Raw genomic sequence first — 14577 nt, forward strand, 5'->3', positions numbered from 1 at the left:
CTGGTCTAATTAAAATCTTTTGCAAAGCAAAATAATTCTAATTAGAGTTGAGTATGCCAGAGCTTTATTACTTCACTGCTTTTGAACATGAGCCACAGATAAGGTGACTGTATAATTTATTGTCCAATGCAAGGCATTTTTGAGATTTAAAGGGAATGCTGTTAATACTTTCACTGGAATAACAGGAGTAAACCAAGAATGCCCCAGGCAATGTGAAAATGTATAGCTATTCCAGCTATGTTGTTATCATATATATATATTTCTATTGAAACATTTATAAACATAAACTTAAAATACTTTTCATTTACAGCTCCTCATGTTGAATGCCTTATGTGTAAAATCTTTAAATTTTTTTCCCTTAAGCCACATAAATAAACATCAGTGAAAAACATATGGGATTTATGTGTGTTCAAATAACAAAGCACAAAGCTGTACTTCTAACCTGGGGGAATGCATCTCTTCGCAGATATTTTCTCACTGTTGTCTCTGGGGCACTAGAGGACAAGATAGGAACATTGGAGCTTTATGAGCTATTTGGCTTCGCTCCAGGGATATCTCAACTTTGGAATCTTTCTGGTGGGCATCAGTTTTCAGCTGCTTTTCTTTACCTCCTCTTTTCCAGGGCACCATCACAGGGTGCTGAAGTTCTTTTCAGGAAGCGCAGAGAGGAACATCATGTTTTTTTTTAACCACAGTTTAGCAACTGTGCCATTTATTGGTCTCTTGGGGAACCACATTCTTGGATCGCCATCATACCAATTAATTGATTTTTTTCCTGCTTAGAAAAAAAGTTTGCAAGGGGAAAAAAAAGTTACTTTTGGTGCCTATTTGGTGGCTGTTTGAAATACAGGAAAAGATTTTCCATTAAAAAGTGCTATTCGAAGAAATGCTGAATTTTGTTGTGTTTTAGGTAAGTAAATATATGGCCCTGAGTACACGTAACTAAACAAGTGAGTCCGAAGTCCTTACCACAGCTTTCAAGGCCCTACATGATCTTGTCCACCTTTTCATCTCTAAACTCATCTCTTCCCTTTCTCCCTTCCCCTCAGTCCACGCCAGCTACACCGGTTTCCTTGTTTCTTCAACAGGCCAAGGAAACGTGACTAGAGCATTTGCACTTTTCGTTCTCAGTGTTCGAAATGCTCTGCCTCAAGATGTCTGCATGGACCACACTCTTGCTTCCTTCAGGTCTCTGCCCAAATGCCACCTAATCACATTCTTTTTCTGACTTTTCTATCTATACACACACACACTCACATGTACACACACACCACTGTTCATCTACTCACTAAACTTTATTTTCTTTGCAGCACATATGGCTGTATGAATTATGCTATGTATGTCTTTTGTTGTTGTTGGACAATAATGAGACCTGGAGAATATAAATTTCATGAGTGTAGGGACTTGGTTTATTAAGGTCATTGCTCTATTTGCAACCCCTAAAACCAACCAGATTTTCAATAATTATTGAATGAATAACTGGTAGAATAAATCAATCGTGTCTCATTGACTTGGCAGGTGATGGTTAGTTTGGCTGAAGCAGGATGAAGAATGGCTGGAAAACATCATGCTCAAATAGGACTTTATTTTAGGTCCAGATAGATTTGCTGTGGTTTTTACTCTGTATGGAAAGACTTGTATTTCACTTCCTCTGTCAGCTGGCTGTCCAGTCAAAATGCACTGTGCTTTGTTCATGGTAGTAGATGCCTCATGTAATAGGCTTTGGTATCCAGGCTTCAGTAAGACTGGTTATTAAGGTTTGAACCTTTTAATGGGTTTTATAGGGAATTGAGGCCTGGGATTTGGCTTTGAAGGGATAGGAGTCTCACCTTTTAATCTTACAATTCATTGAACCATTTGTAATCTTTATAATGAATCCTTAATTTATAATTTATCATGGTCCCTGCTTTTTCTCTTACCGTCTGTTTTGAAATTTTCTTTTTCCATTTTAACTGCTCATTAACATGTCTACCAGAGATAAATGTGGGCTGAGAGAGAGGAGATGAAAACCTGATTATGACCTTCAGGTGTTGTTTTGCAGCAGTGTCAACCCACCCTGACCTCAAATTTGGATGTTTTCTGAATTAATTAAGAGACTACGCCTCTTTTGAATACCTTTCAGTTTTATTTCATCCAAGCTTGGAATTTTTATTTTTATTCTTTAGGATTTGCTAAATAACACTAGAATTCCCTTCATTTCTCTGTTTAAAAGTTTTTCCATCATATGCTTCACCAGTTCTCCTAGAAAATATTTGAGGTTTTAAGATGTGGGATTTGCTCACTGGGAGAAGTTGTGAGGGCTAACGCTATTTCTTTCTCTCTGACCACTTTACCCTAATCCTCCTCGTTGAGATCTGGCTCTTTTCCCCTTTCGACTGACTTCACTTAGGCCTTCCTACACTTCTCTTGTGCCACTCCTACTACATACAACACCCTGTAAAGAACTTTCCCACTCACCCCTGTGCAGTTTAGAAAAAGCTTGCCATGTTTGATTGCTTTGTACTGGAATTGCTTCTAATGTTCAATCACTTTTGTAAATGTGAATGCATCTTTTTTTTTTTTTTTTTTTTTTTTACAGCAGATGTGTTGTGCCCAGATGAGTATTTTCTTTTCTTTTCTTTTTTTTAGTGACCGGCCGCACTGCGCTCAGCCAGTGAGTGCACCGGCCATCCCTATATAGGATCCGAACCCGTCGCGGGGGCGCTGCTGCGCTCCCAAGCGCCGCACTCAGTGCGCCACGGGGTCGGCCCCCAGATGAGTATTTTCTCATCTCCTCTATAAATTCAACAGTGCCATACACAAATAAAGGATTACCAGGGATTTGGGGTGGGAGGGATTTGATTCATAGTAAATGGAATAAAAACATCGTATGCTTTTGTGAGCAATAAAATCATTATTGCTTCTCACTTTCTAGCAAGTGGGAAACATTGAAGGTTTATAGCTTTTTGATAAAAACAGAGCCCATATCTTTAGGTGAGCCGAACCAATTAATTCAAGTCATGTGCATAGAAGAAATTTTGCTCTGATTTTAGCTCATTTTCTCAGTGGTGTTTGGTGTGGAACTATGAACAGGTGGTTTCGTAATAACCTGAGTTTTTGCTTGAGGCATTGAACTAGTCACTCTTGAAGCTATAGAAATCTTGCCTGGTCTCTTGCCTGTTCCAAGAGAAACCTAACAGCACAGCCATTATGATCTGATTAATTAATGGTTAATACATTTTGTAGGCATGTAGTTTTTGTTTTATTGGATAGAAACGTCTTTCAAGTGGTTTATTTTTTCCTCTAGGGAAAAATGTGATCCGTGCTTAAATTTTTATATTGAGGTTCCACCAAAATAATTAAACAATACCCCCCAAAACACTTAAAATATTCAACTTATTAAAATATATTTTTATATTTTTAAAAAATCATACTGCTGCTTTTTCATAGCACATGTATGGTTAAAATTTAATTTTTTTCTTTTCTTTTTTTTTAAAAATTTTATCATTACACAATATAAACATTTTTTGTGGCCCTTTACCCATATCTCTTCAATCCCTCCTTCCTATCCTCCTTTCCCATCTCTGGTGTCCTCAGTTCTGTTCTCTCCTTTTGAGAGTTCAAGGAATTATTGTGATTGTTGTATTTTTCTTTCTTTCTGTCTTTCTTTTTTTTCAGCTCCCACTTATGAGCAAGGACATTTAGTATTTCTCTTTCTGTACCTGGCTTATTTCACTTAACATGATTTTATCTAAGCTTATCCATTTTACTGGGAGTGGCAGAATTTCATTCCTTTTTATGGCAGAGTAGTATTTCATTGTGTATATATACCACAATTTCCTTATTCAGTCATCTATCAATGGACATTTAGATTTGTTCCAACTCTTAGCTATTGTAAATAGAGCTGCTATAAACATAAAAGTGCAGGTATCCCTTTGACATGATGATTTCCATTCCTTTGGGTATATACTCAACAGTGGAATTGCTGGATCGTATGGCAGTTCTATCTGTAATTGTTTGGGGAACCTCCATACTGGTTTCCATTATGGCTGCACTAAGTTACAGTCCCACCAACAGTGTGGGAGAGTTCCCCTTTCTCCACATCCTCTCCAGCATTTGTTATTCTCTGTCTTTGTTTATATTAGCCAATCTAACTGGAGTGAGATGATACCTCAATGTGGTTTTGATTTGCATTTCCCTGATGCTTAGTGATTTTGAGCATTTTTTCATGCGTCTGTTGGCCATTTGTATATCTTCCTTTGAGAAATGCCTATTCAGCTCCTTTTCCCATTTTTTAATTGGGTTACTTGTTTTTTACCATTAAGTTATTTGAGTTCCTTGTATATTCCAGATATTAATCCTTTTGCAGATGCATAAATGCTTTCTCGCATTCTGTAGTTTGTCTTTTTGCTTTGTTAACTGTTTCTTTGCTGTGTAGAAGCTTTTTAGTTTGCTATAATCCCATTTGTTTATTTTTACTTTTGTTGTCTGTGCTTTTAGGGTCTTGTTCATAAAGTCTTTGCCCAGTCATATTTCCTGAAGTGTTTCCCCTGTGTTTTCTTTTAGTAGTTTTGTAGTTTCAGGCCTTATATATGTCTTTAATCCATTTTAAGCTGATTTTGGTATATGGTGAGAGATATAGTTCTACTTTCATTCTTCTACAAATGGATGTCCAGTTTTCCCAGCACCACTTATTGAAGAGGTTGTCCTTTCCTCAATGTATGCTCCTGTTGTCCTTGTCAAATACCAGTTGGCTGTAATTATGTGGGTTGATTTCTGGATTTTCTGTTCTGTTCCATTTGTCTGAGTGTCTCTTTTTATGCCAGTACCAAGATGTTTTTGTTACTATAACTTTGTAGTATAATTTGAAGTCAGGTAGTTTAATGCCTCCGGCTTTATTTTTTTTGCTCAAGATTATTTTGGCTATTAAATGTCTTTTGTTGTTCCATATATATTTTAGGATGGCTTTTCTATTTCTGTGAAGAATGTCATTGTTATTTTGATGGGATTGCATTGAATCTGTAGATTGTTTTGGGTAATATGCACATTTTCACAACGTTAATTCTTCTAATCCAAGAGAATGGAATGTCTTTTCATCTTTTTGTGTCTTCTTTAATTTCTTTCATTAGTGATTTGTAGTTCTTATTGTAGAGATCTTTCATCTTAGTTAAATTGATTCCTAGGTATTTTATATTTTTGGTGACTATTGTAAATGGGCTTGCTTTTTTGATTTCTTTTTCTGCTAGTTTGTTTTTGGAGTGTTGAAAAGTGACTGATTTTTGCATGTGATTTTTTATCCTGCAAGGTTACTGAAATTGTTAACCAGCTCTAAGAGTTTTTTGGTAGAATCTTTAAGTTTTTCTGTATATAGGATCATGTCATCTGCAAACAGGGACAGTTTGATTTCATCTTTTCCAATCTGGATCCCCTTTATTTCTTTCTCTTGCCTGATTGCTCTGGCTAGTACTTCCTCTACTGTGTTAAATAGGAGTGGTGAGAGTGGGCATCCTTGTCTTGTTCCTGTTCTTAGGGGGAAAGCTTTCAGTTTTTCCCCTTTCAGGATGATATTGGTGGTGACTTTATTGTATATGGCTTTTATAGTGTTGAGGTACTTTCCCTTTTTACCAAATTTGCTGAGAGTTTTATCATGAAGCGATGTTGAATTTTGTCAAGTGATTTTTCTGCATTATTGAGATAATCATATGGTTTTTGTCCTTGATTTTGTTGATGTGGTGTATCACATTTGTTGTCTTGTGTATGTCGAACCATCCTTGCATCCCTCGGATGAATCTCACTTGATCATAGTGTATAATTTTTTGATGTGTTGCTGTATTCTGATTGCTAATATTTTGTTGAGGATTTTTGCATGTGTGTTCATCAGAAATATTGACCTGCAGTTTTTCGTTGTTGTTGTATATTTGTCTGGTTTTGGTATCAGGGTGATGCTGGCCTCATAGAATGAGTTTGGGAGATTGGCCTCTTTCAATTTTTTGGAGTAGTTTGAAGAGAATTGGTATTAATTCCTCTTTAAAGGTCAGGTAGAATTCAGCAGTAAAACCATCTAGTCCTGTTCTTGTCAGTTGAGAGACTGCTGATTATTACTTCAATCTCACTGCTTGTTATTGGTCTGTTCAGGTTTTCTATTTCTTCTTGGTTCAGTCTTAGTACTTTGTATGTGTTCAGAAATTTATCAGTCTCCTCAAGGTTTTCAAATTTGTTGGTTTATAGTTATTTATAGCAGTCTCTAATGATTTTTTGTTTCTGTGGTATTGGTTGTAATGTCTCCTTTATCATTTCTGATTTTTGTTATTTGGATCTTCTCTCTTTTTAGTTAGCCTAGCCAATGGCTTGTCTATTTTGTTTATCTTCTCAAGAAAACAATTTTTTGTTCCATTGATCTTTTGTGTTGTTTTATGGGTCTCTATATCATTTAATTTTGCTCTGATCTTAATTATTTAATTTTGTTTAGTAATTTTGGGATTGAGGTGTAGCATTAGGTTGTTTATTTGAAATCTGTCTATTCTTTGATGTAAGTGTTTATTGCAACAAACTTCCCTCTTAGTACTGCTTTTGCAGTAACCCACAGGTTTTGGTATGATGTGTCTTTATTTGTTAGTTTCAAATAATTTTTTGATTTCCTGTTTAATTTCTTGTTGGACTAATTAATCATTCAGGAGCATGTTGTTTAATTTCCATGTGTTTTTATAGTGTTCTTAGTTTTGCTTTTTTGTCTAGTTTCAATCTGTTGTCATCTGAAAAGATACCTGAAATGATTTAAATTTTTAAAAAATTTGTTGAGACTTGATTTGTGACCTAATGTGTGGTCTATCCTGGAGCTCTATGTGCTTATGAAAAGAATGTATATTCTGCAGTTGTTGTATGAAATGTTCTATAGCTATCTGCCAGGTCTAGTTGGTCTAATGTATAGTTTAAATCTTGTGTTTTTCTGTTGATTTGTTGCCTAAGTGATCTGTCCAGTTCTGACAGTGGGGTGTTCATGTCCCCTGCTGTTATTGTACTGAGGTCTATCTCTCTCTTTAGGCCTAATAATGTTTGCTTTATATATCTGGGTGCTCCAGTGTTGGGTGCATACATATTTATGATTATTATGTGTTCTTGCTATATAAATTCCTTTATCATTATATAGTGGCCTCCCTTGTTTCTTTTTATGGTATTTGGCTTAAAGTCTATTTTTTCCTGTCTAGGAATATCAACTTTTGCTCATTTTTGGTTTCCATTTGCATGCCATATCTTCTTCTAGCCCTTCACTATTAGTCTGTGTGTGTCTTTACAGATGAGGTGAGTCTCTTGAAGACAGTATATAGTTGGGTCTAACTTTTTAATGAAGTCAGTTAGCCTGTGTCTTTTGAATGGGGAGTTTAATTCATTTACATTTATGGTTGTTATTAAAAGATATTATCTTACTCTTGACATTTTATTGATTTTCATTTGGATATTTTAAATATCTTTTGTTCTTTCCTTCCCCTTTTATTGTCTTTGATATTTGTTTCTTTGTTTGTTTGTTTTTTTAGGTGGTAAGATTTAGTTTCTTTCTCTTTCTTGTTTGCATTTTTGTCCCACTAGTGTGTTTTGTTCTTTCTTGTGTATTCATGGTAGTGATTATTGTTTTTCAGATTCCAGATACAGAACTCCCCTGAGGATTTCTTGTAGGGCTTTTCATGTGGTTGTCAACTCCCACAGTTTTTGTTTGTCTGGAAAACGCACTAGGTCTCCCTCATTTCTGAAGGATAGCCTTGCTGGGTATAGTATTCTTGGGTGACAGTATTTTTCTTTTAATATTTTGAATATATCACCCAATTTTCTTCTGGCCTGTAGAGTCTCTGTTGAGAAGTTTGCTGTTAACCTGATAGGGGCTCCTTTATAGGTGACTTGACCCTCTTCTCTTGCTGCTTTTAAGAGTCTTTCTTTGTATTAGAGCTTTGTGAATTTGACTATAATGTGTCTTGGAGAGGATCTTTTTGGGTTGAATGTGTTTGGAGATCTTCGAGCCTCCTAGATCTGAAGGTCCATGTCTCTTCCTATACCTGGGAAATTTTCTATTATTATTTTGTTGAATCAGTTTTTAATGCTTTTTCCTTTCTGTTCCCCTTCTGTAACACCCATGATTTGAATGTGCACATAAGATTATCTGCTAGCTCTCTTAGATTTTCTTCATTTAAAAAAAAAATTCTTTTCTCCTTTTTTTGTCTGCCTGTGTTATTTCTAAAAGACTATCTTAGTTTAGGGGCTGGCCTGTGGCTCACTCGGGAGAGTGCGGTGCTGATAAAAGACTATCTTAAAGATCAGAAATTCTTTCTTCTGCTTGTTCCAACCTGCTGCTTAATCTCTTGATTGTTTTTCATTTCATTGAATGAATCTTTCCGTTCCATGAGTTTTGCTACTTTCTTTTTAAAGATAATAATCCCTTCATAAATTTCCATCTTCATATCTTGGATATTTTTTCTCATTTCATTATGTTGTCTTCTCATATATCATTGAGTTTCCTAGAGATTGTTGCTTGGAATTCCTTTTCAGTTATTTCAAGGGTTTCATGCTCTATAGGGTCTGGTGTTTAGGGATTACTGTATTCTTTTGGTGGTGCCATATTTTTGCATTTGTACTATCTCTAAGTTGATGTCTGGCTATCTGATAGAGCAGTTGCTTCTTCTGTTACCCTGGAGTGGGCTTTGAGGAGAGAGGCATCCTCTTCTTTTTCTGGTCTCTGCTGGTGACTTTCCTTGTATCAGTGCAGTTGAGTGTCTGGTGGGCTGCCTACATGGTGATTTTGGCAGGCTACTACTCTGGTATTGAGCTGCTTTTGTGGTAGCTGTGGCTGTGGCAGTGGCAGTGGGTGAGCCACCCACATGGAAATAGTGTTTTTGGCATGGTCCTGCCTGCTGCTGGGTTGGGAGTGCTGCCCTTGGCTCCTGCCTAGAACCCCATGCATGCTCCTGCCTGTTGCTGTGTGGTGGGGGCTGCTCTCAGCTCCTGCCTAGGACCCCATGCATACTCTTGCCTGCTGCCAGGCAGTCAAGGCTGTCCTCAGCTCCCACTTAGGATCACATGCATGCTTCTGCCTGCTGCCAGATGGGGGCTGAACTCAGCTCTAAAATGCTCTTAGTGATGAATATTTTGGATTTTCATTCCTAAAGTCATATATATTATATTATTTCTCCATTGATTCTTCCTTATTATTTAAGAGCATTCAATGTAATTTAATCAATATGCTATTTGGAAGTAATTTGCCATTTAATAGATGTATAGCCTTGGCTGAAAGTTTCACTATCATTATGTGAGCATCAAACCCTCAGAGGCCTTCTCATAGCAGGCTCAGCCATTTATTTCTTTGTGTTTTCCCTCACTTTTTGAAAAATAGTTCTCTTATATGACTATTTATGTGTGTAGTCAGCCTGCCACTTAAGACTGTGAAGTTTTTAATATCAGATTCTTATGACTTAAACTGAGCATAGAGCTGGCCTTCAGCAGTTGCCCAGTGAATGACGGGTGTAATATAAGTTTAGGAATATAAAAATATTATAAGCAATAGCAAAGCCTTAATTCCTTGTTCCTGTATAAATCAATTTACAGAGTATTTAATAATCAATAGGGGAACAAAGGTCTGAAGATCATGTCTTGTAGACTGATATTATTTAGGCATGCATGATTAAACTTTTGATGACTTTGACAAAAAAAAAACAAGGCACACATTTACAAATGTAGGCTTTTAATTTGACATTCAGAGCAAAGGAGGTTGAAAATATAATGATTTAAATGGTTGAGGAAACTATGCCTTAAATACAAGGCATAGAAGAGAGGTGAAGGAGTGAATTGAGCAGTCAGAGTTGAGTGTGTGCTAAAGCTAAGTACAAGGCCACACAAGCTGAGTGGGGATGCCTGTTGAATGAGCTAACGAAATGAGTGGTAGAAAGCTTAGTCAGAAATCATTTTGAATGTCAGCAGCACTTTTTTTTCACCTTCTTTCTATATGTGTCTTAGGAAGAATTGGGACTAGAGGTTTTCATTTGAGAGCCAGTAATTAAAACCAGCATTTTGATTTTTACACCCCCCACCCTTTCAAGATCAACTAGCTAGCAACCATATGGTTTTGTTACTGCCTGTCAGGAGTGCCTAGGTCTTAACACTGCTTAGTTCTTCTTCAGTGTTTTTGCATTCTTGCCTGCATGAGGGCAGTTCTTCTAGTTTGTTTTCCTTTTGTTCCACTTAGAATTTAGGCTTACAGACTTCCATTTTTCTCAATTCTACAATTTTGTAGGTACAAAATTATAGCTCTAGCAGGTTCGGTAAAATTGAGCCCATGTGTAGTAAACTTGGAAAGATCAGGAGAAACACAGACACACAAACATATGCAATAATGCTGCCAAGGCCAATAGATTGGAGGCATTCTTAGATGTCTCTACTTCATGGGATACTCTTGTCATTTTGGCCTTTCCCTGACTTCATGATGGCTGTGTACTGGCCTGGTGTTCTTCAGCTGTCAAGTTTTTAGTTTCTGAATAAATATTTATATTGCCACTATTTGGTGGTTTTAAAAATAACCTTCTGCTGTAATCCATTTCCTAAACGTTGTTAAAGGCATTCCACTCCTCCTTGGTAGACCACTATTGCTTGTGTAGTTACACTAGTCTCTGCAGCAGTGTGATTCTGTAGTGCTGTGGCTTGTCATTGAAGTACAAGCCTCCCTTGATAGCTTGGGATGTTAAGTGCAGAGGAGAAACAATTGCTCTGGTGGCCTAGGCTGGCTAGTGGCTAGTGCCAACTATATCACCCAGGTTTGCACTAGTCAAGGACTGGTATTGATCAGCTGTCCTTTCCACACTCAAGGCTTTTATAAGCCTCACAAAAAACATAACTTGCAGTATTCTCAGAGTGTCAAAAGGGGTTCTGGGGTTGATAGAGCTTTTCCAGGAGAATGTTTCCTAAATGGGAAATGGAAGCTGTGTTTTCACCTTGCAGTAATTTATGAAATAAGCTTGTAAGTGAGCATATATCTCAGGATCCAGATGAGAGTGCCAGTAAGATGGTGACAGATTAGTAACCTCATGAAGAGATGCTAGGCTGTGACTTTTGAAGTGACCAAGAAAGCCAGATTTCTGTTTTTATGATGTTGTTATAAAAGAACTCTATATCCTGTAGAAAAGTTTGGAAAATGCAGAGAAGTAAAATTATGCATAATTCAAAGAATTATCACTATTAACATTTTGTAGTATTTGTGGAGATCTTTTTCTATGCACGGACAGTGCAGCATTAAGAGATTTAACATTTATGTGTGACTTGTGATTATGATGGTTCCATGAAATACTATAGTTTATCTTGCTAAAACACTAATGTGTATCATGTTTGCTATGGAGATGTACACAGTGACCCCAAGTGACAATAGAACAGCTATGTCAGGAAGGCCTAGTACTAACTGCTTATGTGGGGAAGCATGTGTGCTATAATGTTACTCAAGAACTTTGGGATTTGTAAGTTTCCTCGGCTATGTCCTTGAAGGCAGAGCAAGAATATATGGTGGTGTGTGACTGTGTGTATGTTAACTTGTGTGCAATCACAGTACACATTTAATGGCCTGCTTTTTTTTGCTTGTTGTCATATTATAAATACTTGACCACGTCACTAGATATTATTAAAAAATGTAATGTGCAATGGCTACATTCCATTCTGTGAGTGGATCTACTTTAATTTATTTAACATCATTGGATACTTAGGTAATTTGTGGTTTTGTTTGTTTGTTTGTCTTATTGCTGTTATTCCAACTAATGATGTTACAATTGTCCTTATCATTTTAGCTCAGAGTCCTGTGAAGTAATTAGGTTTAGATTGATATATATATACATGCATGAGGGTACTTCAAAAAGATCGTGAGTAAATGGAATAGGAAGACAATACAAATATTTCCATGAACTTTTTAAAGTACCCTTGTGTGTGTGTATATGTACATATGTATGTATGTATGTGTGTTTATGTGTTAGATTATTGACACATATTGCCAAATTGCTTTCAAGAAGGATAGTTCTCATTCATACCCCTTCAGCAAGTTTAATCTCAGCACACTGTCACCTGTAGTAAGTCTTATAAAAATAATTATAGCAATTTACCAACATAATAGTTGCTGTTTTTCTTTGCATTACTTTGATCACTTGTGCAGTTTAATATTTTCCTTCTGCTTATTCACCATTATTTTCTTTTTGATTTGTTGTTTTATTTTTATTGAGATGTCAGTATTATTCTTATTAATTTGCAATTAACTGTTGCACATTTTATTAATTTTATTATTTATTATTAATTTGCATTTTTTAAAAATCAGGATTGGAATGAATCTTTTGCCTGGCATAAGCCATGGATGTGCCCATTTTTCTTCATTCCTTTGCTGCTACCGCAGTCAAAGCTACCGTCATTTCCTATCTGAATTGCTTCAGTAGCCAGAACGTCTAACAGGCTTGCAAGGATCTGCCTGTTTTGTCCCATCTGCCTTTCTAGCTTTGCCTTATGTCCATCCCCCTCAATCTCTGCAGTAACCTTCCTTTACTTCTTTCACCACTCGTTGTCCCCCGATGTCTTCACACATGCTCCTGCCTGGCAAGCCCCATCTTCCTTACAATCATTCTCATACACCTTTGCCTAAGTCTTCTTCCTCCATTAGGGCTCCTTAAACATTTTCATAGCATCCCATTCTTTTCCTTCCTTATATTGTAAATAACTGTAATTAATCCATTTGTTTTTGCAAACTACATTTTGAACAATAACCTGCATAATTTAGATGGGGTAATTGGTTGACATGCATAATTTCTACAGTGTTACTAAAATATATGTATATATATACAGATCTATTAAGATGGGAATTAAACAAAAATTGAAGTAGTCTCAGTGTTGATGGAATGAATCATCCTCAAAGAGTCATGGACAAGACCATGGGCTCTGGAGTCTGAGGACTTGGGTTGGCATTCTGGACCCACCATGTATGAGCTACTTAGTCTTGGGCAAGTCATTTAACCTCTCTGTGCATCACTTTCCTCCTGTATAAAATGGGGTCAATAATTAGATCCATCTCTTATGATTGCTGTGAATACTGAATGAGGCAATTCATGAATTGGTAAGTGCTATGTAAATGCTAGTCATTATCCTCTTCTTCATCCTCTTTTTCATTTTCTTCATCTTAGGTCTGTTAAAGTGCCAACTTAGTGCAGCGTAGTGCTTAATGATATCTAGGTTTCTGCTTTCTTTTCAGGGAATAATTCTGTTGGCTTCGAAGTGTTTCCTCTCAGATAGTGCTTCTGATTGTAGTTTGTGGGGCTGCTTCTTTCATTCTGTTATTCTTCTTAAGGAGTTCATGCTATTTCACTTTTGCTTCTAGAATTGTAATGAGTATGTTTTATAAGATAACAAAATTCCTATCTGTTTCTCTCTTTTTCTTTTTCTTTTTTTTGTAGTATAACTTTTTTAGTATTAACACTCAGATCTGTTTTTCTTGACAGCTGGCAAACTTCCCTAGACTGTGCGAGGAAACAGAAAGGATTGTTGCTAACCACATCCGTGAACGAGAAGGGAAGACGAAGGACCAGGTAAGGAGAAGCCTTCTCTGGTGGGCAGGGTCCTTGTGGGACATGGAAAGTCCCTCCAAGGTTGTCTGGTGGTCTCCAACATTTGGCCTATCCCTTAGTGGAAAAAAATAGTAGAGCATACAACCACATTGTATTTATTTTTACTTATTTATGAGTTATGTGTATGTCTTACTATACTAATACCTTGTGTATTTTAAAATATAAACAAATATAAAGAAGGAATACGTGAAAATAATAAAAGCTTCTTACATTTAAATGGATTTGTTTTCTTAGTCACTTATGAAACATTTAATGAAAAATGCCAAGGCTTTTAAACACTCACAAATTCCATGACACAGCTGCAAGTGTGACATTGTGGAGAGAACCCTGGACTTAGGCCATGTGTTCTCCACAAAACAACAGCATGGTCTTGGGCAAACCGCTCCTTTGGAGCACAGAGCACTGGGATGTTGGTCTATATGATCTCTGAAAGCCTCTGTATGTTAGTATTCCAAGATTTTGTGACTCCCGGGTGAGTTGAAAGGACAAGGACGGGGGAAGTATGGGGAAAAGAAGGAAGGCAAAATAAAAGAGAAAGAGAGAGAAACAAACCACGGGAAGAAAGATGTGCACAACATGCACATACAGACTGTGCCTGTGGGGTTGGGGGAAGAGACAGATGGAGGAGCCCAGCAAGTTGGAAGGTCTGTGAGTGACTCAGTCACAAGCAGCTCTCCTTGAACTATGGGGTTCATTGTTACTTCTTTTTATCATTGTGCTTTGAAATAATGAACTGCTTTTGTAGTTTCCACTTGTTTTTCAACTTTCACCCTCATGGATAGCTGCAACAGCCCAAAGTGGAGAAAATAGGTTTTGTACTTAGTGGAGATAAAGAAGTCAAGAAGTGAATATCAGCTCATGAGCCAGTGAAATCAAGCCTCCCCCCCCCACATCTAATGTTTTGGCAGCTGCTGGACTGAGAAAACCTAAGTTCTTCAGAATCAACTGCATTCCTGAACAAGGAAAATAAGATAACTTT

The 14577-nt window shown here is 36.8% G+C and overlaps 1 protein-coding gene across 1 annotated transcript in view; it reads left to right on the forward strand.

Annotated features, from left to right (window-relative positions):
* DNM3 (dynamin 3) overlaps window positions 1–14577 on the forward strand; it is a 483214-nt gene that overhangs the window by 162696 nt on the left and 305941 nt on the right. The window contains exon 13 of the mRNA XM_063105911.1: window positions 13473–13559. Within this exon, the coding sequence (XP_062961981.1) occupies window positions 13473–13559 (87 nt within the window). The remainder of the gene's footprint in view (window positions 1–13472; window positions 13560–14577) is intronic.

The sequence above is a fragment of the Cynocephalus volans genome, chromosome 8 (genome assembly GCF_027409185.1).
Source record: "Cynocephalus volans isolate mCynVol1 chromosome 8, mCynVol1.pri, whole genome shotgun sequence".
In the NCBI taxonomy this organism is placed as follows: domain Eukaryota; kingdom Metazoa; phylum Chordata; class Mammalia; order Dermoptera; family Cynocephalidae; genus Cynocephalus; species Cynocephalus volans.